We start from the raw sequence: 26,062 nt of genomic DNA on the forward strand, positions 1-26,062 counted from the left end.
TAAGTGTACATACGCAACACTAATGAGTTGGTCGACCAAAGCCCAGACTGAGCACGAGCCAACAGGCAAGCTTCTACGGAAGGAGGCTCGGAGGTTACCTACAGTTATCACCGGTAGTTGTTTACCGTAACACTCATTAGTAACAGGTCGGCCGAGCTCTGTTTCGTGCATTCCCACTCCAGATCATCTCAGTGTTTAGTAGATGACCCGACCAAAGCCTCATCAGGATTTCTGGTGTACTGTACATACGAATAGCTATCCCGTGGTTCCGATGGCGTGGGCTGATTTCGGCGGACGATAGGGCAGGGCCGAGCCCGGGTTTGCCGAATCATGTTTGGTGGATCCGTTCCGGGGCTTCCACAGCGAGCCCAGCTCCTCGTCAGATCCCGGGAGGTTTCCAGAGTGGGCCTTGGGAACCCAAGCGCAAGTTTGCCGACCCCGGCTTTAGTGTACTTGTACAATTCCACACCTGTGTTTCAACCTAAGACTGCCCTCGTGGTGTGAATGGCCAGTGTCGTCAGTTGCGCGTGAGCATTCTCAGTCACCCGCGAAAGTACTGTAGGATGGGTCTGTTGGGCTCGCCGCGTGATATAGGTGTAGTTGGAAAATGAGTTTCATGCATTTTATACGGTCCTTGTATATTACTTCGCAGAGCAATCTACTGGACAGGGAACGGGCGCAGTCCATGGAAGTTAGAACTGTCATGCGTGACATTTCCCTGGTCGGCCCACTGTCTGACTGATGCGAGGAGCTGGAGGACCTGTTCAAGACCGGTTCCCCCACAGGCCCCACAGCCGCGGCGCAAGGGCTAAAAATTTCCTTCCAGAGAAGGATCAACCGTTCCGTCTCCAGCACACCTCGTCAGATAGCGTCATCCCTCCGCATCTCCCACGAAAACCACGATCCTGCGTTCAAAGTTTGTCCATTTCATGGTCCTTGAACCATCAACTTCATCGCATCCGCCGCATCGAATTTGCGAACGAACTTTAAACACGTATCACCCCGATCGTTATTGTTGTGCCAACAAAGTCCCGCCCCGTCGCGACAACGCCGGACTCTCCGGTTAACCGCCTCTGACTGCGATGCGTCACTAACCGGCGTGCCAATTCAACATGGCCTTCAATTTCAACTGGTCGCCGCTCACGGCTGATGCCGATTTCTACAAGCGGGCGCGAGATCTCCTGACGACGGCATTAAACAAATCGCCGAAACCGCCCATCATTGTCGATGACATCTTCGTGACAGAGCTCAACCTCGGCTCCGTGCCGCCCGACCTGGAGATTTTGGAAATTGGCGACCTGGCTGAGGACCGATTCCGCGGCATCTTCAAGATGTGTTATTCTGGGGACGCCTTTTTGACGCTCAAGACCAGAGTACAGGTATGCAATGGCTTTCTGAACTACCCTCTGTCTGCGCACCTTCCACGAGAGCATCCCGGGCAAACAAGCAGATCGTTTCTCCCAAAGGAGCTCATCAATTCCATTGGGTGCCTTTGGTCATGAAATCGCTTCTCTTTCGCCTCGCTTCTACCAGGCATCGCTACATGGCAAGCGCTATGCATGCTTGGGCATTCAAGAGTTGAATTCACATCACGTCATTTCCCTTCTTTCCGGCGTCTGTATGGGTCGCCAGGTCTTGCAAGAGGCTCTTCAGTATCTCTCGCGACGTTACGGGCAGTAATCTGATTGGGATCCCTCTTGCTGTCCTCGTCCCCCCTTTTTCCAGAAGCAACGCAAACTTGGAATTCTCCCGGGAGCTCTTGGCGCAGTGATGCGCAAATTATCGCGATATGCCGTGCAGGGGTGCGCGTGCGCGCCCGCATTAATCCCCACGCTAGCCTAGGGTGTGCATAGCAAATGCTAATATATCAACAAACAACAGGCAAACCCCTTAAACACATACCTCTCTGCCAAGCCCAGCTTTACATCTCCGCAGCCATTGGCGGCGGCGTCAGGGCTTACAATACCACTTCAGATTACGTTATCTGAGATCAAACTCAAAGCATTCATCATCGTGGTCTTCTCGAAGCAGAAGGGTCTCACTCTAGTATTCCGAGATGACCCCCTCGAGTCTCTTAAGGTCTCATCGACCTTCGATTCGATCCAGTTCGTGCGTGACTACCTCCAGCGGACAATCGAGGTAAAGCTGCGCAACTTGATGATGGACGAGCTGCCCTCCATCATCCATAGACTCTCCCTTCAGCTTTGGTGTCCGGATCAGATTGCGAAGGAGGACGACAGGTCAAAAGAGGCTGACGAGCACGGCGTGAACCCTCTGGCGACGCCTCCGCTCGATGCGGTCGATGCTAATGGACATCTACTTGATTCCGCTGCCATATCAGAGCTATCTCTTGATGGCGGGCCAGAGTCACAATCCCTGTTTTCCCAGAAGAATCTGCTTCGATTGTCCAGCCTAACCAGCTCACAAGTCACGTCATCATTGCACACCCCTGCTATTCGAGACGTGTTGTTTAGGGCTTGGGCTGGGCCGTCGGACAGGGCGGACGGGACCAACACACCCCCGTTGTCGACGCCTAATCTTGCGCGGTCGTCGTCGTACATTGGGAGTGCCCATACCTACACCTTTTCGGACAGCAGCAGTTTGACCCATGACTCGCTTCCTTCAAGGCCGTCCTTGGTCAGCCTCAACTCCGCCACCGCCGGTCTTTCGCTGGGCGCGGGCCGGCACAACAAGGCTGGTCGGAAGAAGAAGACGCGCGTGGTCAACTTGCGTCGCAAAGCGGGCACCGAAGTGGGTAGCGAACAGGGAGACAACGTCTCGGACACAGCCTCGACCGCCGCTCCCATGTCAGAACCAATCATGCCACATCCGATCCTCGAAGTTCCAGAGGAGCACCTAAACATGCCCTCGGCTACAAACCAAGGCAAGGTGCGATTCAGCCGACCCTCAGAGACTCTACAGCAGCCTAGGAGACCCTCTCTTCGGTCCGAAGCTCTGAAGGCCCCCGAGGCACAAATTCCCTCGATCGAAGTAAACGACGTTCCTAATGTTACTCAGAAAATGTCTGAGAAGCAAAGCCAGCCCATTGGAACTCAGGCTTCGCGAGAGCCAGTGCTTGCCGACACCAAGTCGGAATGGAGGCCGTCACGGCCAATGTCAGACACCTCATCCGTCATCTTGGAGCAGGCTTGGATAATGAAGATGGCTGGAGAGATTGCACGGCGCGTGTACGATGAGAAGAACCGGAATCCCGCTTTCTGGGATGACCGGGATGACACCCCTCCACCCGCATACGAGGCGAGAGGCTGCTAAGACTCTGAAGATCCATATTTCCTTGCCCCTATTTGTCGTTTTGCTTTCCGGTCGCATGGTATTGCATTCGCTATGTTTTTCCCCCAGGCGTTCGAGCGCGACCTGGACAACTTAATGTGTTATTGTTTGCTGGGTGTGTGGAGTCTGGGCGCTTAAATACGGAAGAACAGTCTGGGTGCTCAGCGGTCAAGATATCCAATATAGACGGGATGGAAGCCGGGCCTAACGTGGGCACGGGAACTCAAGTGTCGGAAGGACACTAAACCCTTGGTTGGCAACCAACTATTTACTATTTGCTGTACAATTTCCTTTGTCATGAGCCGTCACTGCGGTTGACGCAGCTGTATACCGTTGTACGAGGGCTAGGCTTACAGGAAGCCGGATCGGGGAAGACAGACGGAAGTCCTGCTGGGATAGCGGGTCTATAAACGGGAACTTCTTGGAGACAAACTCCCATCTCAAAAAATAAGAAATCACAAAACCCCCCTAACTACATGCTTTCCCTGAGTCCCACGACGCCTCTGAGTTACCGCGACCCGCTTGGAAGAGAATGCTATGTCTGACACCGACCTTTCTATAACCATTACACCGTTGTCATGACCCTCTCAGTAAGGTTAGAGCATCTGAAAATGATCAGTCACAAATGTCGATTGAATCATATTCCCGCCAGATGAGCCCGTAACTCCATATACGCCTCGAACCTGCCTCGCCTGCCAACTGCCAGTTTACTACCTCCGTATTGCCAAGTGCCACCATGTCCGGGCCATTTCGCCACCGAAGATGTACTCTGGTTATAAACCATCATAATGGTCATCCCTTAGCAGCTTCCGCCTTCAGTTCCTTCAACCTCCTCTCCTTGGCCTCCATCTCCTCCCTCGTCTTTTTAGTCAGCTCCTCCACTTTCACCAGGGCTTCCTTCAACTTTTTGATCTCGACCTGCTCAGTCTCCCGACTAAACGGCTGCCCGGGCCGGTTGGTAAGCGGAATCATGGCGCTGCGCTCCAGAACCCCTCCCTCGGACCGCGCGGCCATCTTCCCCTGGTCCTTCTCCTTGGACTTGCCGCCGCCGGTTTTTGACCCGGATGATGATGACCTGTTGTGGTTGGGCGGGAGGGGTGAGGACGGGGGCATGGCGCCCGAGGTGAGGATCTCGTAGAAGGGCTCGTACGGCTCGTTGAACAGCTGCTCCTCGTACGACCAGGAAATCACCTGCCCCCCGTTAAGGTGCATGGCTTCTTTCTCCTCCTCGGTCCGCCCGTACGGGTGCAGCCGCAGGTGGTGGTACAGGGTTTGCGGCTTCTCGGCCGATTCCGGGACGTAGTACAGCTTGATGGCGATTTCGAACTCACCCCAGCCTGTTTCGTGCAGCTCGAAGGGCTTTCCTTTTTGGCCTTCGATCACTTGTTTTTTGGGCTTTGTCAGATTAGGTTGGTGGGAAGGGAAGAGAAAAGGAGGTTGGTTGGCAGGTCGGACGTACTCCGTACATGGTTGGGGATGGACTCGTGCAGCTTGAATTGTACGCGCCGTAACCAGTAGGTGATGTCGACATCGTCAATTCCCTTGACAAAAACTGTCCAGGAGTGCGTATGGTCGTCCGGTACGCCGGGCGGTTTGGGATTCGTCTTTTCGTCGAAAGGCCGGGCGGTTGTGCCGTAAACGAAGGGTCGGAATATTTGGACGCCTTTGACGCGCTTCCCTGTTGGTGGCGCCATGGTGAGCAACTGGTGGCTAGAAAGGTAGAGAGTCGGTTTGAGGAGCGAGGTTCAGAGTCGCGTTCTCTGAGAAATTCGAGATACATAACGTTACTGGAGCCGAAGAGGTTCCCTTAACCCTTTCAGCGGGTTCAGCCTTGATTGCGGGGCAGGCTTTTTTTTTGGCGTGGCGTCCGATAAGCTAACGGCGTGCAGACAGAGGTCTGTGCAACCCCTGCATTGAGCTGCAGCTTGTGACGAGATCAACTGCAGCTCAGAAGGTCCAGAAGCAACAGTCAAAGTCTACAGAAAGTCAAGGTACCAACCAACATCAGGTGTCTCAGAACCAAGAGTGATATCATTCCAAGATCATGTTTCTTGTCAGATTGGAACAGAGTTCATCAGCCAATTCATGATTCACTGAAACCTTCATCGGGCTGAGGAATACTGTCAAGCTCGTGGCGCCACTCACAGGCTGCGAGTGAGGCCATATTTAACCACTTACAATGTCGGCAACCAAGAGGATTATAGTTTTCGGCGGCAATGGCTTTGTAGGATCGAGGATATGCAGAGCCGCCGTAGCTAGGAACTGGGACGTCACATCAATCAGGTATGTTCCGATCTCTGGCTTTGGCTCTCAGATCCATCACGAAGCAAGCAGCTGACTTTGAATTACTCCTCTACTACCCACAGCCGCTCCGGCGAACCGCACTGGTCCAGCGTGACCTCGTCTGCATCACCCCCCTCATGGTCCAACAAAGTCGCCTGGGAACGCGGTGATATCTTCCGTCCAGCCCAATGGGTCTCCCTTCTCCGAGGTGCCGATTACGTCGTGCACAGCCTGGGGATCCTCCTCGAGGCCGACTACAAGGGCGTCATCTCGGGTCGGGAATCGCCCTTTTCCGGCCTCGCCAAGGCCTTCAACCCGGCCAAGGGCGCCCACTCGCCCAACCCGCTGGAGCGCATCCGCGAGGGGGAGAAGGAGCCCATCGAGCCGCCCCCGTCGGCCAGTCAGCTCACGTACGAGATGATGAACCGGGACAGCGCAATCCTGCTGGCCAAGGAGGCGGCCAGGGAAAAGGTCAAGGCGTTTGGATACATGTCGGCCGCGGGGGGCGCGCCGGTGCTGCCGAGCAGGTACATCAGTACCAAGCGGGAGGCAGAGGCCGTCGTGGCCAGGGAGTTCCCCGAGATGAGGGGCGTCTTCATCCGCGCGCCCTTCATGTACGACAGCTCGAGGAAGATTACGGTTCCCCTGGCTGCGTTGGCCATGGCGGGGTCGGTGTTTAATGGGCTGACAGGAGGGGTAATGAAGGGCTTCCTGGGCAGCGCGGCGGCAAAGCCTCTCAAGGCGGATCAAGTTGCCGATGCCATGGTGGAGGCGCTGTCTGACGAGAGTGTAGCCGGGCCGGTGGAGGTGCAGCAGTTGGAGGAGTTGGCGAATAGGGGGTGGCGGAAGACGATGCTCTAGGGCGTGCTATGATCAATGTATTATACGATAGACCGGATGTATCACCCCTCTGTACTTTAGCTGTAGAGTGTAAAATCACAAATACCCAGCCGAAACTCCGTCCGCTGATGACCGACAAAGGCGAAGTTACCCATAATCCCATCCGGGTCCTGCTCAAACCATAGTGCCCCGCTCAAAACTCTCCCGGATCTCGGCCGTATACTTGTTGTAAAACCGGGCGAGCTTCTGGTTGAACTGCTTGTTCTTCTCGTTGATGTACGTGACGTCCCCTCCGTCGTCACCATTCTTGGCCATGCGCTCCCGCCTCTTCTTGAGCGACGCCTCTTCAGCCTTGCGCAGGTCGGCGACCAGCCTATCCACCGCGGCCTTGTCCGGCTTGTGCTGCGCAAAGGCCGTCGAGTCGGCGGTGCTGAAGAACGTGCCGTCCTTGTCGACGGCAATCATTTCCCCGTCCTCCGTCTCGACAATGTCGAGCGTGCCGGCGGCGGCCGCCTTCTCGATGGCCGCCATCTTCTCGCGTGTGTACCGCTCCAGGTCGGGGGCGCCCATGTTGCGCAGCTGGCGCTTGTACGCCTTCTCGCTCTCGCGCGCGTAGTCCTTGAAGGCCGTGTCGTCGCGGTGGGCTTCCTTCTTGCGCATCCGCTTGTCCCACCGCTCGCTCTCCTCGACGGTCCAGTCCCAAGCCCGCTTGCGCTCAAAGTCCTCGCCCGCTTCCTCAATGTCGGCTTTTAGCAGCTTGTGTGACGCGATGGCGTGCTTGCGGTTGAGTGATGTGAGCTGGCTCGGGTCGGTTGCGAGGCGCTGGGATTCTCTGGTTGCCTCCTTCAAGTTCTGGTCCGAGGAGGACTTGGCGCGGGCTTGTAGGGCCCGGAAGCGGGCAAGCCGCTCTTGAGCGGCGGCAGCGGCTGATGAGGCTGCGGATGTGGTAGAAGAAGCCGGTGCTTCGGGTTTCGCTGGTGGTGGCGAGGGGTACTTGGTGTCGTCAGCTGTTGTCTTTTCTGCGTCTGGTTGCTCGGGTGCAGCCGAGTCTTCCTTGGGGTCCCTTTCAGCTTGCTTTTCTGGTACCTGCGCAGAGGGCGCAGTCTTTCTCTTCTTTGCTGGGGGCATTTTTGGACTGCGATATCTAGCTGGGAGTGTGCGAATGCGGTTGGCAGAGGGAAAGATGTGTTGTTGAAAGTTGAGACTCGGGAACCTGAAGTTCTGAACCTGTCAAGTAGCTAAACGTTACGCAAAACATCTCTGCCCAAAACGGTTAGCCTACCTCATTTCCCCAGAACCAAAGACTTAATTACCATATTTCATCACATTCATAGCCCAAGCAATTCTCTCCACATAATGAGTTTGAGTACAAGTTCGAACACTCATGCTGCATGATTTGAATGATCTCACTTGGGATGACTCTCTGGACTACACTTGAGATAAGAAAAGAGTTATTCTTGTTTTGTCGCCCCAAGAGCGCCATGAGAAATCCGAACTAGCAACTCGTTCCAGTGCACTGATTATTGCAGCCGAATGATGTTTTGGGCCTGCGTCGAACTGTCGATGCTCAATACATAAACCTCAAATCAATTCAAAATTTCAAATCAGCCTTGCACTTGAGCATGATCCGGCAACAACAGCAACATCACTCTGACAGAAAAGGGTTCTGGAATCTAAGTTTTGATTCTAATGCCCTTTCGTCGGTACCATGACGACAGTCGCTCCTTCTTCGACTCCGCGGGCTGAGTTCTTTCAGCAGGTTTGTCCTCCTCCCGGTGCTGTCATATCCACAGAAGTACTGACTCTGGTGTCACTGTTCAGCTGAAGCGGGTCTGTGTCCCCCTCAGTCAGTTTGCCCTCCGACCAAAGGACCGGGCGGTCGACGCGAAGGAGGTCACCAGCCTCTTGGAGTCCCTCATCAGCCTCTGGACTGCTCAAGCAAGCAAAGATGGCTCCATCTTGGATGACAAGTTGGCAGACTACGTTTTCTTCCCCTTGTCGCACCTGCTGCGAGATCGGGATCGCTATCCCATGCGGGTATTTGAGGTTATGATTCGCTTGCTCAGAGATCTGATCCAGCATGGCTGGAAGGCCAAGGCATCTCCACAGCTCTTTCAGGAGCTGCTAGTCTTTCTGTCGCTTGCAATTGGCGGCGTGCCGGGCCAGGCAAATCGACGAGAGCTCCCCGAGGAGACCACGATAGAGGCTTTTCGCACACTGGCCGCTCTGATCTGCATAGCCCAACCTCACCACCTAGCAGCGCCGGCAGACGTGCCAGAAAGCAAAAGCATACAGGCCCTCTTTAGCAGTGTCGAAATCATGCTCGATGGTATTACTGAGGGAGCCGTCGCCTCTATTCAACTCGAGGCAGTAAATTGCCTGGAGACCATGTTCACCACCATCAGAGACAATGCTGTCCTCGCTCGGTTCTTTCCTGGCACAGTTTCTGCTCTTACCAAGATTTTGTCCCCGCCTCTGGCGAATCAGACCCAAAAAAGGGTGCTTCGGAGCTGCTTAGAAGCCTTGAGGTTAGTTCTCATAAACGTGCTAGGAGACCTCAAAGTCAGAGGAATCCTCAATAGGCTGGAGAAATCGGACGACCGTAAAGAAGAGCCCTTGAGCGATTCGGGAGATTCCGAACCTTTGAAAGAGCTGACGCCAGCCTGGCTGAAAGCGACCGGGGCTCAAGTCAAGATTGCCTTGTCAGCGGTTCTTAAGCTGCGAACCCACGAGTCTGAAGACATCCAGTCTGCCGTTTACCGACTCTGTATCGCCTTGCTCGACGAGTGCCATTCCTCACTTGCCAACTGCCAGTCAATCCTGGTCGAGAGTTCTTTGATGTTGGAGGATGAAACCCCACGATCGCGGCTCGAAACTAGCCTGCAGGACCTTGCCGGCGTCTATCCGGAGCTCGGGGAGAGCATAAAATTGAGCTTACACAGTTGGGTTACTGGCATGCCCCGGGTCATGCAGTCCAACGATGAGCGGGTCAAGCAGATAGCCATCAGAAGCATAATCAGGGGAAGCAAGCTGGCCGCAGCTTTGCATATAGACTCCCCGACCTTCGACAACGCACTGGGGGACTCGCTTCGAGACAGCCTCGTTACGCTCATCAGAGCTTCAAAACCGCCCAGGATCACCGACGCTGCCGTTGAGGCGGACCTCTCAATGAGCACTGATTTGGCCGCGTCAGGGATGGAGCTAGCCTTGTTCAGCCCTATTCTTCTCGACTCAGAAGGCCAGAAAATTACAAGGAACGAAGTTAAGACCCTAATATCCAGCATAGGATCGTCGACTCAGCAGGTCAACCTAGCAAACTTGATGCTGAGTTATATCCGCGATTCGGAAGGTGTAGACCGGATTGCTTCGTTTTGGCTGGCATTCGAGCTCATCAAATCCACGTATACGCAGTCATCGGACCTCGACACCATGGTTGACCTTTCCTCACTTGGGGAATCAAGGCGCCAGGATCTGGCATTCCAGGAGCTCTATGAATTTTCTGCGTCGGTCTTGTCTGCCCACTCTGACTCCGTCGAGACGGACTGGCAGATGGAAGCCATCGCACTAGAGGTCACGGCCTTTGCTGCTTCACGGCTGAAGCTGGAGTTCCGGCCAGAACTCATTGACATACTATATCCAATCACCACGTTCCTAGGCTCCCAAATACCGCAGCTCCGAAGGCACGCCATCACGACGCTAAACATACTTGCCGCGGCATGTGGATACCAAAGCGTCTCGGAGCTGATCGTCGACAATGCTGACTACATGGTCAACTCGGTATCTCTGCGGCTCGGTGCCTTTGATATCTCCCTGGCATCCACCAAGGTGCTCACCATGCTGATTCGGCTGACCGGGCCAAAGCTGATTCCTTACCTGGACGATGTCATCACAGCAATATTTGGCGCACTCGACAGCTACCATGGCTATCCGGTGTTTGTTGAGAGCATGTTCTCGGTTTTATCAGAGGTGGTAACCCAGGGCGTCAAGTCCGACATGCTCCTGCTGGAAGGCTCGGGTGTCAAATCGATAGACCATCGAAAGAAGAGACCGACGTCCCTCGGAATCCCAGGCATTCTGCAAACGCTAGACAAGCGACTTGACAGAGCTAAACGCTCAAAGGCGGACGGGGTGGATCTCAGCAGCACACCCGAAACGCACCCAAAGAGACCCTGGACGCAATCCACCGACGACTCCAAATCCACAAGCGAGGCAGCCTCCCTGCTGGACGCCTTGGAAACCGAGAAAACCAAGCAGAATTCCACCGCCTCCGAAGACGATGCCCCCTGTCACCAGGAAGGACAGCAACCCCAAGAGGTCGAACCAAGCAACCCCCCACCACCAACGCCGACGTACACGCTCCTGACGCGCATCCTCTCGCTGGCGCAGCACTACCTGACCTCCCCTACGCCAACACTGCGCAAGTCGCTCCTGGACCTGGTCGGCACCGTGAGCCCGGCGCTCGCGCCCGACGAGAACGCCTTCCTCCCGCTCGTCCACGCCGTCTGGCCCGTCGTGCTCGCCCGCCTGCGCGACCCGGAGCCCTACGTCGCCGTGGCGGCGTGCCGGGCCCTCGCCGCCCTGTGCCGCGCCGCGGGCGACTTTTTGGCCTCAAGGTTCAAGACCGAGTGGCCTGGCGCTGCCGGCCTCGCTGGGTGGTTCGCCAGGGTTAAGAGCGAGGCGGGTGGTGTCGGTAGGAGGGGGGCAGGCGCCAGGAGGGTTGGTGGCGGTGGTGAGGGACTCAGGGTTGGTGTGATAAAGGAAGGTGGTGTGCGTGGTGAGGGAGAGGGGATCCTCATACCTATACGGTCAGCTGGCGGCGGTGGTGGTGATGGTCTGGAAGATGGGGATGCGGGCGTGAAGCTTGTTCAGAGCTCCTTCTCGCGGGCGGCTGCGCTGGGGAGGTTTGCGCAGGCCTCGCAGGTCTGGGAGGCCGTGTTGGAGCTGCTGGCGGCGATTGTGTCGTACGTGAGGGTCGACGATGATATGTTTGACGATATCCTGGAGCTGGTGGTGGATGTGCTGCCACAGCACGCGGAGCTGGAGGAGGCGTTGGAAACGGTCAATGCCGACGCCGTCTGGCTGGCCTTGTACGAACGCGGGATGGTGGCGGAGGGGAGGGAGCCGCCGGTGGTGGAAGAGGGGTTGGGACTAGGGCTGAAGTGGAAGTTTGCGAGGATGGATTTGAGAGGTGTGACTGCTTAGTACCTTATAAGGTACCTTACTTTGCCAATTTTGTCTGGGGCTTTGGGGGAGCAACGAGCCATAGAGCTTTCCGGGGCACCGGTTCCATGCGGAATGCGGAGTGCATCCTCGCCATGGTTCTAGCCGAGCCTTTGCATTGCCGACTTCGGCCCGCTTCAGCAGGGCCCGCATCGAAACGGCGTACCTAATCACAGCGCTGCACCTTGATACACATCTAAGGACCGGGAATAAGGTGCACTACTTTAGGATGCGTATTCGTCCTATGCTAACGCCGAGGATTGGAAGATGGATTTACTAGGACAGAGACCTAGACGTCGTTGGGCATTGTCGGTCGTGGTAAGCATTCCAATATCAGCATATATATCCGCTCATCGGAATCTAAGAACAAAAATATATGCAAAGAAATGCGATTTTGGAATGTTAGCCGGAGAGCTTCCTGATGGTTGCTCGAATGGACGGCGGCTCGGAGGAGTATACTGTGATACCCTAAGCGTCCATACTGCATACCTAGGTAGGTACTGGTGTTTTCGAAGAAGCTAAGGCAGGCACATGCTGTCGTGAAAGCAAGCTCCAGTAATTGCATGGACCTTGGAAGGCACCCTCATGGAAGTTCCAAACAACTTTTCGAGCAGCTCTTTCCTTCTCTTACGCAGGCTCGGCAGGCAGCGGAGGTTTCTGGTTAGGGTTAGGATTTGGTTACCTATCCCTTGGTACGCTAGGCTGGAAGTTGTGGCGCTCGCTTTGCCAGGCTTGGCACAAGCTTATCTTGACAGCAATCAAGATGGCCTCACCCCTCGTAATAGTGTCCCGGTCGTTCTTGTTCTTGAGACCGATGGACAAGTAACTGTGCAGGGTAAGGCCTCCTTCTACTAGTCATGTTCAGCGCGGATGGTTTACTCAATTGTTTATCGCCTCGCCCCATCACTACCTTAGTCCGAATCTTGTGCGATATCTTGGTGAGATGCCGGGATGCTGGAGCCTCGCATTTCGCTGCGCTGTGCGACCTTCCCTATTGGTGTGCAAATAAGTGTAACTGAGGGCTTATCAGCTCGACCTCGCTGACCAGCTGCTTCCAGGTATATGGCCGAAAATTAGTATATATTCAAGGCTTGGCGGATTGGGAGCAGGACCGAATACAACTGACGACACTCTACACCGACGCATCAACCAGGAAGCCAAGCGAACGATAAGGCCCTTTGCCATTAGCTTGCATTCCCCGGGGGGGGGCCAACCCTCAAAGTTCTAGAATCTAGACCGTCCGGCCTCACTGCTACTACTAGTCCTATCAGTAGTAGTAAGCTCGGTAAGGTAGTGTATAGCACACGCCGAATCAGAGACGCGCGGGTATGTGCTTGGTATCAGCAGTACAACATCGGGGCCTTTTCGTGAGCCTTGGAGGAGAACAGACAAGCATGGACTGCTCAGTTCCTTCCCAAGGGGGAGCGTGCATAGCCGGGGAACCCAGGCCAGCTCCTTGCTCCTCGAGTGTTCGAGTCGTTGTTGATTTCGCTGTTGAGCTTCTCACACTTCACAGAGTATTACGACGAAGTACCACTTTGCTTCCTACCTACTTAGGTACATAAGTACTGTCAGCATTTGCCTCCCAGTTGACGTCTCTGACCACCGCGATCTTCGATGCCACCATACAGGTTCCATGCATCGCAAAACTGCCCATGTGCTCTTGGGAGGCGGCAAGGGATGCTGCATATCATTCGAGGCCGGGGACAGGGTAGTAGCATCAGACAGCCCAGTCCTGGACGAGTAGAGCTATCTTCCTGGCAGTTATCCGACCTGCATGATGAGCCTACACACCTTAATATGCGGGTCTTTTCCATCGCCAAGGGGCCTTTGTTATCACAGTAGTACATAGAGATGTCCCCTTCCCAGCCAGTTTCCTGGCCGCCCCCATCTCTGCCTTTCGTCCATAAGTACGGAGCCGTCTCCCTTTCTGCAGCCGCCCCTGACCCGCCTCGGGGGCTCTCAAGATCTACTCCGGCGACACCATAGGTCGAAACAGTCATGGCTACAGATATCGAGAAGATGCCGGCCAAGGCAGCCGCCGATCTCGAAACCGGGTCCGGCTCCGCTGGCCATGGAGATATCGCCGAAGAAAGCGGTGGGCTCAAGAAGGAGCTAAGGAACCGGCACATGCAGATGATTGCCATCGGTGAGAATTGATCCCTTCTTCTTTGAACTCAAGCGAAATTGACATGATTCGGGGGTGCAGGCGGCGCGATAGGTGCCGGTCTCTTCGTCGGCTCGGGCGGCGCCTTGTCGAAAGGCGGTCCGGCGTCTTTGGTGAGCGCAAGATAGCAAGGGGTGATGGAGCCAGTAGCAGCTGACTCTCGTAGGTCATCTGCTATACCATCGTCGGCATCATGCTGCTATTCACTTGCCAGGCCCTTGCCGAGTTGGCCGTGTTGTATCCCGTCAACGGCGCTTTCTACACCTATGTCGTCCGCTTTCTGGACCCTTCATGGTGAGTACAGTCTCGCCCTATTATGTGGCTGCCTCATGACTGTCGCTAACCTCACCCGACTCTTCAGGGGCTTTGCCATGGGCTGGGACTATGCGCTGTCTTGGCTGACGATCCTCCCGTTCGAGCTGATTGCGGCGTCCATCACGATTGAGTTCTGGCGCGAAGACATCAATATGGGCGTGTGGGTCACCATGTTCCTCGTGATCCTATGTATCATCCAGGTCTTTGGTGTCCGTGGCTACGGTGAAGGTGAGGAGTGTCCCTTCCCCTGGCAGGGTCGAGCGGTCTAACACGGGACGCAGTCGAATTTGTCCTCAGCATGATCAAAATCGCAGCTTGCGCGGGATTCATCATCCTCGGCATCGTCATCAACACTGGCGGTGTCGGCGATCGAGGCTATCTCGGCGCCCGGTTCTGGCACGATCCCGGCGCCTTCAAGAACGGGTTCAACGGATTTGCCGGCGTCTTCGTCATCGCCGCCTTCTCATTTGGTGGCACCGAGCTCGTCGGTCTCGCCGCTGCCGAGTCGGAGAATCCTCGTAAGGCCATTCCTACGGCCTCGAAGCAGGTGTTTTGGCGTATCGCCTTTTTCTACATTGTTAACCTCTTCATCCTCGGCTTGATCCTGCCCTCGACCGACAACCGGCTGTTGAACTCGTCTGGAGCAAATACCAAGGCCTCGCCCTTCGTTCTCGCCATCCAAGACGCTGGAATCCAGGTGCTTCCGTCCATCATGAACGCCGTCATCACCGTTGCTGTCATCAGCGTGGCCAATTCGTGTACCTTTGGCTCGACGCGGACGATGCAGGCTCTTGCGACACAGGGAATGGCTCCCAAGTTCTTGGCCTATATCGACAGTCACGGCCGCCCGCTGTGGTGCGTCGTGGTCCAGCTTGCGTTTGGGCTGTTGGCCTATATCGGTCTGGCGGCCGGCGGTAACGTTGTCTTTACCTGGCTGCTCGCCCTCTCAGGCCTCTCGTACTTCTTCGTCTGGGGCTCCATTTGCCTGGCGCACATTCGTTTCCGCTACGCCTGGAAGGCGCAGGGATACACGCTCGATCAGATCCCCTATAAGCCCGCTCTAGGAGTCTATGGGAGCTGGATCGGCTTTATCCTCAACCTGCTCTGCCTCATCGCCACCTTCTACAGTGCGCTCTATGTAAGTCGCTGGCTGGATCCCATTCTGAAGCGAGTCCAAATGTCATCACATTGCTGACTATTTCATAGCCCGACCTGGAATCGACTCCCGAGGCTGAGGTGTTCTTTCAGCAGTATCTTGCCCTTCCCATCGTCCTTGTACTGTACCTGGGATGGAAGGTTTATTCCGGGGACTGGAGGATGTGGATTCCTGCGCATGAAATCGATCTGGTGACGGGTGCACGAATGCACGTACCGGGCGATGACGACGGTAACCCCGTGCTGGAGAGGACATGGAAGAACCTGCCAAAGCGTGTCGCGAATGCTCTGTTTTAGGGGCTTGGACAGGGCAGCAAGGTGAGAGAGAGGTCGGTGTTTATGTAGCTAGGTATTCTGAGTGAAATGAACGATACTGTACAATACCACTCATCACTTAATTATTTGCCATCTAGTGAGTTCGAAAAAGATACTGTATCGATAGAACAATCTTCTTCTCTCGTCTCTCATGATCTTATCCTTGATACATAGCAAGGCACCTCTCGCACGGGATCTGGGGCAACACGACCCTTGACATCTTGACCCACAATGTCGACTCAAAACGTGTGAATGTAAAAGCAGGATATGGTCAAGGTTCCGGCATGTTTTCATGAAAACGATAAAATGATTTAAGAGCCCTACACCAATGTCGACAACATATCCGATCGGGCAGGCAGCCGCGTCCCTGGACCTCGGTGCCTGATGTTGACGTTGCTTCAGCTGCGTGGCTCAATTGATTGCCCCACCACGGAGTAGGTCTCCATTATCCGCCAAGTATCAGCGACAGCTGGCACCACCTGATTGCACACAGATGTTTCGACGACCATTGCACTGCTTGCCCATTGTGCGAAGTACCTGAGATGGTTGACTTGCAACATTGAATCAGCGCTGAGCCCCGTCTTGGCCTTCCCTTGGTCGTCATCGCCCATCCCAAACCTCGAACTGTTCAACCGTGGCTCGGTGCGACGACAGCTACACTACGGCCATGCCTGGCTTATCATAGACCGGTTTTCCACGTAAACCACATTCCTTTCAATGCCCTGAGCCCGTCGTCTTACCGACTCCCGACTCCCGACTCCCGATTCCCGGCTCCCGACTCCGCTCCGCCTCAGTGGCTCCCCGACATAGCTTCCGACATCCCTTCCGACAACCGCCCCCGTTCCTCTGCGTCGCTTTCCCGCTGTCATTGCTGCGTCGACTCCCGATCGAGCCCCGAGCTTTGTAGCTGCCTCTGGACACACCGCCTTTCTCGTCTAGATTCCCCAGACAAAAACCGCCTCATGGCTTCGTACGGCCAGGCAGTACCTCCATCGGCGCATCGGCCTGCAAACTATGCAGCGCCCTACGCAGCGCCCGCCTCTATGGCTCCCCCTGCTGCGCCTGCTGGCACCTTCTCGCCGGGCACCAAGATCCAGGTTGGGAATCACCGGGTGGTGATCCAGAAATACCTTTCCGAGGGCGGCTTTGCGCACGTCTACCTGGTCAAGCTGCAGACGCCGGTCAATGGGACGGATCAAGCCGTGTTGAAGCGGGTGGCGGTGCCGGACAAGGAGTCGCTGCGAGGCATGCGCACCGAGGTCGAGACCATGAAGCGGCTCAAGGGCCACAAGGCCATTGTGACATACATCGATTCCCACGCCTCGGAACTGCGCGGTGGTGGATACGAGGTCTTCCTGCTAATGGAGTACTGCAACGGCGGCGGCCTCATAGACTTTATGAACACGCGCCTGCAACACCGCCTAACCGAACCTGAAATCCTCAACATCTTCGCCGATGTTGCCGAGGGCGTCGCCTGTATGCATTACCTCCGCCCGCCGCTGCTGCACCGCGACCTGAAGGTGGAGAACGTGCTCATAACCATGGTCGGGTCCACCAGGAAGTTCAAGCTCTGCGACTTTGGCTCTGCGGCTCCGCCGCGGCCCGCTCCCACCACCGTCGTCGAGTGCCGCCTGATGGACGAGGATGTTCAGAAACACACGACCATGCAATACAGGAGCCCTGAGATGATAGATGTCTACAGGAAGCAGCCTATCGACGAGAAGTCCGATATCTGGGCGCTTGGCGTCCTGTTGTACAAGCTGTGCTACTACACCACGCCTTTCGAAGACCAGGGCCAGCTTGCCATCTTGAATGCCAGCTACAAATTTCCCAGCTACCCCGTATTCTCGGACAGATTAAAGGGGCTCATTGGTATTCCGCCACGCTGCTTTTCTGCTGCCCGCCTTGCTGCGTGCTGATAAATACTCTCTAGGCTGGATGCTGCGCGAGAATCCGCAGCTTAGACCCAATATCTACCAGGTTCTCCGGGAGGCTTGCGCCATGCAAGGCCGGGAGCCTCCAGTCAAAGATGTAAGTGGCGGACTAATTCTTCAGTTTGTATCCGGCCAATCGCTTATGATTTCACGGTAGATTTATTCCGGAAGACCACAGGTAGACCAGCAGCGATTAGAACAGCCTCAGCAGGATCCTCGTTCACCGCCAACGGTAGGAGCCGTCTTCTCCCCGCAGGCAGTCCAGCAGCAACAGGTGATCCCTGAGGTTGAGCGCATGAGACGGGGTAGATTGCCCGCCGCACAGTCTTCACCCCAGCCGAACCGCCCAAATCCGTCCCCTGGCAAAGTCACCAATGGCGACCCGTTCGCTGCCCTTGACGCCAGACCTTCGACGCAAGGCGGCGACGAGCTCTCGTCAAGGTTTCCGACACTGGATCAATTTGCACTGCTACACGACAAGGGGCAGAAGTTTGATTTTGACTCTGGTTCGTCTGTACCGTCTCAACAAACCAAGGATCTCAGTCAGAGAGTCGCGGAAAGATTGGCGGATGAGGCCTTCCAAGTGAAAACCTCTCCAGCCCCCGTCCCTGCGCAAGCGAGCCAGAGACAGTCTGTCGACGCGAAAAGGGCGAATGTGTACCCGACGACGACCTCTGACCCGTCCCTTGTTTCGCCCCCTCTCAAATCCACCTCTGCACCCCCAAAACACCCGGAGATAAGTCGTGCCTCCGCAATCATTTCGAGCAGCCCCGAACTGCGAGCCATCTCGTCTCAGGCTTCGCAGCCACTATACCAGCCGACTCCCAAGCCAGTCATGGTCTCAACGGGAACCATGACGTCTCCGATTCCGGACCAACCTCCACAGTTCCAAGTCCAACGGTTCCCGACCTCAGAGCGCCACCGTGCAGCAAGCCTGCCAAGATCACCTGTAACCGCGACTGCGCCTTCTGCGCTTGGTGATGGAGCAATGACATCACGGACAGGTGCGCGAACGACATCGTTCCAAGGCTCTATGCCATCAGCACACACGCGTTACCCGTCCTCTTCGCGGCCGTCGTTGGAAGGCGGACGGCCGAGCCTGGAGCCTCTAGATACTTCCAAAACGAAGCCACGGGTCGTTTCGAAGCCTAGGCCAATTAGCACGCATCTGGAATCCAATCTTGCCTTTCTCAGAGAGCGGGAATCAAACCCGAGACCGTCAATTTCCCCAGGCTTGCCATCACCAGGTCACTCGAGAGAAAAGAGCCTGCCACCTTCTCCTACCGGCGACGACGAGCGGAACATTGAGTCCAACGTCGAGTTCCTCCGGTCCTTGGAGGATTCTGACCAGAAGAAAAGGGAGCGAGGCTCAAAACATATGAAACGTGGCAGCTTGTCCTCGCTCAGCGCTGGGGCCAAAGGCATTCTCTCCGGCAAATTCGGCGACGCCTTCAAGCGCTTCGAGGGCAATTCGAGTGGCCCGCCTGGCCCACGCACGCCATCTCCCCTGAAGGATCTGGAACGGCGCGAGCTCACGCCCATCGCCGGCTCCGAAACCATGGACGGCCGCAGCGACGACGGACAGGTGCGTGATCTGCTAGAGGACGACGGTGAATACCTGACTCCAGAGATGCGCCGCGAGAAAGAGGCGCGCATGCTCGCGCAGGAGGAGGCCCGCGTCGCCGCCGCCCAGGCCGAGTACCGGCAGCGTCTTGCTGCGGGTTCTGCAGCTGGTGGAGGCGGTGCTGGCGCCGGCGTTGGCGCTGGTCAGACGCCTCTGCCCAAGAGTATCGGCGGCGTGTCCCGCGCGATCTCCATCCAGAATAAAGTCCAGAGCTTGATCGACGAGAGCAATCGGTCCTCGGCCGGCGTGACACGCACGGCCCAGGGATATGGGCACTACGCGGATTCGGCTCATGTCCGGTCGTCGCAGGCTGGCGGTGGCGGTGCTGGTGGTGACGGTCGGCCGCCGGTGCCGAGAAAGCCTGGTGTTGCGCAGGTTACCGGGGGTACTAGTAGGGGTGCTGTTGCTGGCCAGCAGCAGCAGCAGCAGCGTCCCGCCGTGGAACCATCCGCCACTGGGCGCACGACAGCCAGTACTGCGGCTGCGGCGGGTCGGCCCATGGCCCCGCCAAAACCGACGCGTCTCGGCATGAACCCCACGGCTGGCGGCGGCGGCGGCGGTGGTGGGAACCTCGCTGCGGGCGGACGAGCTGGCTCGCCGCCCAAGACTCAGAACCAGAACTTGCCGCTGCTGCCCGCAAACAGGACGGCTGCTGGGCTAGGGATCTCTGTGCCTAAAATCCGGCCCGCTGGCGGTATTGGTGGTAGCGGCAGTGTTGGTCCCGATGCTGCCGGGACCGAGGCGCTGCTTGCCGTCGACCTGCCCGGCCAGGGGCCGACTCTGTTGGAGATGACGGCTGCGGAGAAGGATGACTATATCAGCAATTTCCAAAAGAGGTATCCCAGTCTCAGCGCGATTGAAATGGTTGAGAGGGATTTGGCTGCTGAGGAGGCCCAGGGGCGGAGGTAGTAAGCTCTAGTGTGTCGTTTCTGCCAAGGCTGTGTGCCCAAAGGAAGGGAAGGGCCATTGCTTGGAGTGGAACATACCGGTGAGACGAGCTACGGCAATACAAGGGGCGGTTCGAATCAATCAAAATAAAATAAAATGAATAGACGTAATGTGGTGGTGTGAGGTATTGTAGGAAGCTAGTAGATGTGGGTGGTGTCTGATATGTGGTAGCTGCTTAGCTTTTCGCATTGCTTGCGGCTCGGTTTTGATATCCATTATTATACTACCCAGACATACATAAAGCATAGCATAGACAAATCAGGCTGGCGAGCCAGGGGTTGGATTTCCGCAGCGGTTGACCCTTCCTCTACCACGCGAACTCATTGTGGTCGTAACATTTCCAGTCGACGTATCTAACCGTGGGTGTCAGGTATCGTCTACGTCTACACCGGCGGCCCAGGCTGCGACTGCGGCATCTTTCGACTAGCTCATCCCCCCTTTGCCACATACAACGGCATGAGTACCTGTAGAATATCTCCCTGTAGTAGCACATGGCTTGTTGGTTGGTTGGTGTTGGCGATGCTTGTTGTAGGGTTGTTTCTGAGCTTGGTTGCTTTTGAGCTTATAGCAGCCTTTTGCTGTAGTGTCCTCCCTATGAACATGAAAGGTAGGTATACGCTTGGTGTCGACGACATTCATATCGCTTACTTATTGGTGTTGCTCTACGAAGCTTGTGGAGTGTGGTGAAGGAAGGCAACGGAGACGTTGCCTTTATAATCTCCTCGAGGGAATAAGCTACTTACCATTTAGGATCTGCTATGTGGCCTGACTAGAGTCGATTAGTTGTGTTGACGTCGTGACTGTTGAGAATAAGCGCTTTATCTCTCGATGGAAGGATACAAGACTATAGCAGAAGGGCATTGCATGCGCCTTTGACGTCGATTGTGCTGTACTTGAGTCTCGAGTTCTCTTTCACCTGAGAAGTAAACGTTATTGCCTTGGAAGCTATGTATTGTGTCTTAAGTATGAAACTTATGTACTTCACGACCATTTTTCAATGTGCTTTAAATCTCCCCAGGAACAGCAACATATGCCTCTTCAGTTTCCACCTCCCCGTCTATCTTCCCCTTTAGCTTTTCGATCTCGCGTTGCAACATCAAAGCCAACTTATGTTTTGGCCCCAGCCCATTACCCCCAATCTCCTGCAAAGAGTTAACCAATCCCTCACAGGTCTCCAATGCCTCAGCGAACTTGCCCTGCCTCTCTAAGCAGCCAATCAAATACCACAGCGCAATGATGCGGTCCGGATGTTCGCCGTCCTGGTCAGTTGCTTTCCGGTACTGCGGCTTGTCGGCGACGGCGTGGAGGATTTCTTCCGCTTCCTTAAACCTCTTTAGATGGACGAGAACCTGTGCATAGTGCGTCTTGCCGGCCAAGACTCCAAAGTGGTCCTCGCCCAGATTGCGCTCGGCGATTATGACGGCTTCGCTCATGATTTTTGCGGCCTCGGCGTGCTGACCCATCGCGGACTTGACTCGACCTAGGTTGCATATTGCCAGCAGGGTGTACGGCTGCTCCTTCCCCAATACCTTTGTCCGCTGTTCCAGGACGAACTGCATCATCTTGTGGGATTCTGCAAGGTACTGCTCTCCCATCCTCATGCGGGCCATGGCAAGGTCCTCGAGGCATATTAGAGTATCAAGATGCGTCTCGCCGAGTTGCTTCTTCATCCCCTCCCAAGCTTGATGGTGCAGTTCGGCTGCCGTTTCCCACTCCATATATCGAAGATATACTCGAGCAAGGTTACTAACGGCTTTGAGTGTGGTTTCATGCTGCGCGCCGTATACCGTGTTCATACCCTCGACGGTTCTTTGGTGGAGCGCCAGGGACTGAGACCAGCGGCCCTTCCAACACAGGGCGGAACCTAGCAGGTCAGCGACCTTAAGACTGATAGGATTGTCTTGCCCGAGAGATTCCACGCATATGCGATGTGCGCGTTGTTGCAGTTCCGTAGCCTCGGCAGCGCGGCTCAGCTCCCAGAGGGTCCCTGCCACAACGAGAGTAATTTTGATGGAAAGAGGGTGATCTTCGCCTAGCATCGCATTAACAAAGCTCCGCACCTTTGACTGAAGCTCCAGCGCATCGTGAAAAAGTCCGCATTCAGAATATATTCGACTGAAGCGTGCGAGCTCATTGGCGTCATGCCTGCTGAAGCCCCTATTCAGCACCGGCCAGAGTTTGTTTCTCCTTGAGGCTCGGTTTTCTTCCATCCTGTGAAAGATGAGTTCCCGACAAGTCCGTACATGATTTATATGGGGAAGAAGTTCCCGCCTCGTTCTCCTTTCGTCTTCGGTGTCGCCGAGAGGAGGCAGCAGGATGCTCCTTGCTAGGGTGTTAGCAGCAACCTGGCACCAGAGGGCTTGTTGCGAAGTCGACATATCGGGACGCTCGCGGACCCACTTGTGGACCAAGGGCTGCATGCTATACCGGTCTTCTAACCGATCTTGCTTCATGATGTGTGACCGTGAAAGGAGAACCTTTAGGGCTTCACTCAGACGGACGTGTACCTCGCCCTCGAGAACGCTGCCACTGAGGCCGTCGGGGTTCCGCAGGGCGGCGGGCAATGGTGGCGGAGTATCAAGATATCCAAGCATACGCGCAGCTAGCTCTCTCATCCAGTGGCGCCATGTCTTCCTTGGATGAGGGACATTCAGCTGCAGGTTTTCTGCTTCTTGTGCCTCCCTTTCCCTTACTGATGCCTCCCTCAGAGGATTCGTAGTTGCGAGGATCAAAATGTCGAGCCGAATATTCTGAAAATGTAAATAGGAAAACACGTTAAGAAGCTCAACAGCATCCTGAAACGATTCTCTCTGTGACGCTTCTAGGGACTGGTACAGAATTTCGTAGCTGGAGAAGACGGCGATGCTGCCGCTGTTCTCCTCAGACCGACTTCTACCCGAACCACTCTCGCGCCGACGGCGCCGGATTCTCTCCACTTGGCGTTCGTAGAATTTCAAATATCCCGCCCAAGAACAGAGGCCGAGGAGAATGGACTTTCCAGCGTGGACCAGGGCCAAGGGGAGGAACCCCAGGGCATGGCAAATGGCGCTAGCCGATTTTATCACGGTCTCAGGCCATGGGCACGGCTCCTCAGCGGCCTTGAGTATAAGTTCGTTGGCCTCACCGGCCTCCATGGCCTGGAGTTCCAAGTATCTTTCGCCAACGGTGCCGTGTGACTTGTGGGCCGGATTCCGCGACGTTATCAGGATGCAGCCTTGTGTTCCCGCTGGAAGAAGTTCTTCAATATTGACCTCGTCGTCGTCGGCATTATCAATAATGAGAAGCCAGGGAAGGACCTGGGTAGTCAGCCAGTTCTTGGCTGCTTTCTCATTAGGCTCGACTCCTCCCACGTTAGCGATTTCCAAGTAACTCCTAGACGCCGTCTTTCGGGAAGTAGCATCCACAAAGAACACGCCCCAGTAGTTCCGCTGATATTCTTCGGCATACTTTATCGCAAGCTCGGTTTTACCAGAACCTCCTAGGCCATAGATGACAAACCTCCTTTGCCCAGGATAAGTGCTGTCTTCCAGTGCAGCTTTCAGTGTAGCCATTTGCCGTGCTCGCCCAGTATAGGAGCTTTTAGTGGACCTACCCACAAGGAAATGCTTATTGAGAGATGTCGGTATATTTAATGTAGCGCTAGTGGCTGCTGTCACTGCTCTTTGTAGCTGGTTTCGACTTATCAGTGATACACGGCCAGCACATCTCCGGGGCTTTGACGTACCACAGCTGTGTTTCTTTCGCGGGAGTTATGGAGCTTGGGGTTGATGAAGGCGATCTGATACTGCAGTTTTGATGCGAGGGACCATGCTTCGGTCGAAAGCTTGCCTGCATCGTCCTTGTCGTTCTTGTGCAGCAGTAGGTAGGTCGCCGACAACAGAATCTGGAGGACGCCAGTCCGAATCCTCAAAGCCTCGCATATGTCATCGTACCAGTCTTGGTCGCCAAGTCGATGACCATCAGGAGTGTACCCAAGACTATCCCGTTCACGAAGAATGTCTTGAACGCTCGATTGAAGAGGCTCAACAAACCCCACGCATTCTTGCGTCACTTCGACGGTGCAATTGCAGACGGTATGAAGCTGGACGAGATCGGCGGCCGATTAAGACGCTGACTGAGAGTAACGCCTTCGCTCTCTAACTGATAGGTTGTCAAGCTCAGATGTGACTGCAACAAGGTCCTTGGTCTGCTCTAGGAGATCCGTCGCGCTCGGCTCCGGGCCTGAGATGGTGTTGTACCCCTCAAGCGAAGCTGTCACATTGTCGAGATGCCTCAGCAAGTTTGCTGTGCCAAGGCCGTTTGCGAATGCTTCGCCCATAGCGAGTGGTGACGCCCATGGCACCTTCTATATGCGATCAATGGAAGGCGCGATAGTTGCCCAGTGTGAGCGAGCTTCAAGTTTTCAACTGTGAAATGAGTCACGGGATGTCAAGACGGACGGACGAGCATTCCAATAGGCCAGAAACCATGCCTAGTCGACCGGGAACAGCTCCCTCTGCTGTACTCTTGAGACCCCCTGAAAAGATATGGACGCGCTGTGGCTGCTGCGATTATCACTTGATGCCGCGCCGCAGTCCAAACGTGGAAGCAGCCGAATAAAAAGCGATCAACTCGCACGGTGGCCACTGCAAGTCGCCAGGCGGCCAGGCGGGTCGAGTGTGGGGTTAAGCTGCCCCAAGAGGTTGCTCATTGGACCATGAGAACCTCACAGCCTCCCAGGGGCAGTTACGGAAGAAGCCGGCTGCTCCACTGGATGTTGCTGCGTCATGGCGCGTGTGCCAACACCAATCACAGTCTTCCCGTCTGTGCAGGCTGTGCTATCACCAATCAGTCGTCGCGACATGTGTACATTGTCGTGCACTGTGGCGGCAGCGCTTCGGCGCGGCCCTTGAATCAATCGCATTGGAGGAATGGAGGTGCATCTCGGCATCTCAGTATCTCTATCAGCGCTCCCAATAAGTCAAGTAAGTCAAGCACGCCCTCATATTGGCTTACTTGGCTCTTTTTTCCACCCATTTAGCTTGGTTACAAGTCGGCTTGCAGGGAATTGGCCATTTGCCAAGGCCTTCGGAAGGGGTTATTCCGACCCGAAAACGCACGCGATTTCGAAAAGACCTCAGATTTGAGCGAATTGGCCCAGGAATAGTCAGAACGCACTACCTTACTACACACAGGGCCCATCAATCCAGCCAAGGCTACCCAACCCTCTTTTCCAGCCCGGCTCTCCTTTTTCAGCCTAGCCCTCCTTTCCAGCCCAGCCCTTCCGTCTTCCTATATAGGGAAGCTATTCCCAGCCATTCAAACCATTAGCCAACGTCAGCCAACAAAGATAAAGCTAATAACAAGTGCATACTTCCCTAAGCCAGTTCCTTAGGCATTCAAGTATACAAATCGTCTCTCTGTCCATTCTCTAGCGCTAAATTCCCAGGATGAGCTTAGCCAAGCTGAAAATTCGCTCGCACTAGCAGGACGTTGAGAGGATCGATAGGAGGTCCTACACTATATATACTAGGTGTAGGTACTGGTTCTAGTTTGCTCCCTACTAGGCGTATATATCCTACACCGGTTTATAGGCTCGACGAGGTATTTGTTGACCTCTTCTATACTATATAAATTCTTAGCTTGGTCTTTATAATACTAGTATCTGGTAAGGAAGCCGTTGTTATTATTAAGATCCTAAAGATAGGACCATTAGCTTAAGCTTACTAGGGTAGGGATATTGTAGTTATATGTCACGAACTAAGCCAACAGGAAGGCCGCATGCCAGAAACCCGGCGGGGCACAGGCGGCAGCTCCCGGACCAATCACCAAGGAACTCAAGAAACAAGGGTAACGTTAAGGGGATCAGTGGGCTCAGTCGCCAGGCGAACTGAGCACACTGAGCACCTTCACACGGAACGAATCAGGAAGCAACGAATGTTTAGAGGTGATCAGTGAGATCAGTTGGAGGGCAGTACTGAGCAAACTGAG

General features: G+C 55.2%; 9 protein-coding genes across 9 annotated transcripts; 6 read left to right on the forward strand and 3 right to left on the reverse strand.

Annotated features, from left to right (window-relative positions):
• The first annotated feature begins 913 nt into the window (after positions 1-913).
• Positions 914-3,678, forward strand: N656DRAFT_498345 (uncharacterized protein). The gene is made up of 2 exons (XM_064809841.1): positions 914-1,379; positions 1,882-3,678. Exons 1-2 carry the CDS (start codon positions 1,113-1,115, stop codon positions 3,271-3,273), a joined length of 1,659 nt encoding a protein of 552 aa, XP_064672918.1. The 5' UTR covers positions 914-1,112; the 3' UTR covers positions 3,274-3,678.
• A 405-nt stretch (positions 3,679-4,083) lies between these two features.
• N656DRAFT_704196 (YAF9-like protein) lies at positions 4,084-4,985 on the reverse strand (the record flags this gene model as incomplete). The annotated part of the gene is made up of 2 exons (XM_064811159.1): positions 4,084-4,673; positions 4,751-4,985. The coding sequence occupies 2 exons, from the start codon at positions 4,983-4,985 to the stop codon at positions 4,084-4,086; spliced, it is 825 nt and encodes a 274-aa protein (XP_064672919.1).
• A 485-nt stretch (positions 4,986-5,470) lies between these two features.
• Positions 5,471-6,435, forward strand: N656DRAFT_796023 (NAD(P)-binding protein; the record flags this gene model as incomplete). The annotated part of the gene is made up of 2 exons (XM_064817485.1): positions 5,471-5,574; positions 5,658-6,435. 2 exons carry the CDS (start codon positions 5,471-5,473, stop codon positions 6,433-6,435), a joined length of 882 nt encoding a protein of 293 aa, XP_064672920.1.
• A 153-nt stretch (positions 6,436-6,588) lies between these two features.
• On the reverse strand, positions 6,589-7,542 carry N656DRAFT_766586 (SYF2-domain-containing protein; the record flags this gene model as incomplete). Its single annotated transcript, XM_064813490.1, has 1 exon — positions 6,589-7,542. The coding sequence occupies one exon, from the start codon at positions 7,540-7,542 to the stop codon at positions 6,589-6,591; it is 954 nt and encodes a 317-aa protein (XP_064672921.1).
• A 231-nt stretch (positions 7,543-7,773) lies between these two features.
• On the forward strand, positions 7,774-11,971 carry N656DRAFT_827403 (uncharacterized protein). The gene is made up of 2 exons (XM_064818506.1): positions 7,774-8,173; positions 8,236-11,971. Exons 1-2 carry the CDS (start codon positions 8,123-8,125, stop codon positions 11,614-11,616), a joined length of 3,432 nt encoding a protein of 1,143 aa, XP_064672922.1. The 5' UTR covers positions 7,774-8,122; the 3' UTR covers positions 11,617-11,971.
• On the forward strand, positions 11,886-12,960 carry N656DRAFT_498618 (uncharacterized protein). Its single transcript, XM_064809842.1, has 3 exons — positions 11,886-11,952; positions 12,019-12,469; positions 12,693-12,960. The coding sequence occupies exons 2-3, from the start codon at positions 12,220-12,222 to the stop codon at positions 12,860-12,862; spliced, it is 420 nt and encodes a 139-aa protein (XP_064672923.1). The 5' UTR covers positions 11,886-11,952; positions 12,019-12,219; the 3' UTR covers positions 12,863-12,960.
• A 675-nt stretch (positions 12,961-13,635) lies between these two features.
• Positions 13,636-15,568, forward strand: N656DRAFT_787879 (amino-acid permease inda1; the record flags this gene model as incomplete). Its single annotated transcript, XM_064816647.1, has 6 exons — positions 13,636-13,783; positions 13,844-13,914; positions 13,968-14,095; positions 14,163-14,344; positions 14,398-15,254; positions 15,323-15,568. 6 exons carry the CDS (start codon positions 13,636-13,638, stop codon positions 15,566-15,568), a joined length of 1,632 nt encoding a protein of 543 aa, XP_064672924.1.
• A 576-nt stretch (positions 15,569-16,144) lies between these two features.
• N656DRAFT_748491 (uncharacterized protein) lies at positions 16,145-20,388 on the forward strand. Its single transcript, XM_064812955.1, has 3 exons — positions 16,145-17,458; positions 17,520-17,617; positions 17,678-20,388. Exons 1-3 carry the CDS (start codon positions 16,549-16,551, stop codon positions 20,051-20,053), a joined length of 3,384 nt encoding a protein of 1,127 aa, XP_064672925.1. The 5' UTR covers positions 16,145-16,548; the 3' UTR covers positions 20,054-20,388.
• Positions 20,389-21,096: 708 nt separating this feature from the next.
• On the reverse strand, positions 21,097-23,643 carry N656DRAFT_766590 (TPR-like protein; the record flags this gene model as incomplete). The annotated part of the gene is made up of 1 exon (XM_064813491.1): positions 21,097-23,643. The coding sequence occupies one exon, from the start codon at positions 23,641-23,643 to the stop codon at positions 21,097-21,099; it is 2,547 nt and encodes an 848-aa protein (XP_064672926.1).
• Positions 23,644-26,062: the final 2,419 nt, after the last annotated feature.

This window comes from Canariomyces notabilis (genome assembly GCF_033297395.1).
Source record: "Canariomyces notabilis strain CBS 508.74 unplaced genomic scaffold N656scaffold_4, whole genome shotgun sequence".
Lineage (NCBI taxonomy): Eukaryota > Fungi > Ascomycota > Sordariomycetes > Sordariales > Chaetomiaceae > Canariomyces > Canariomyces notabilis.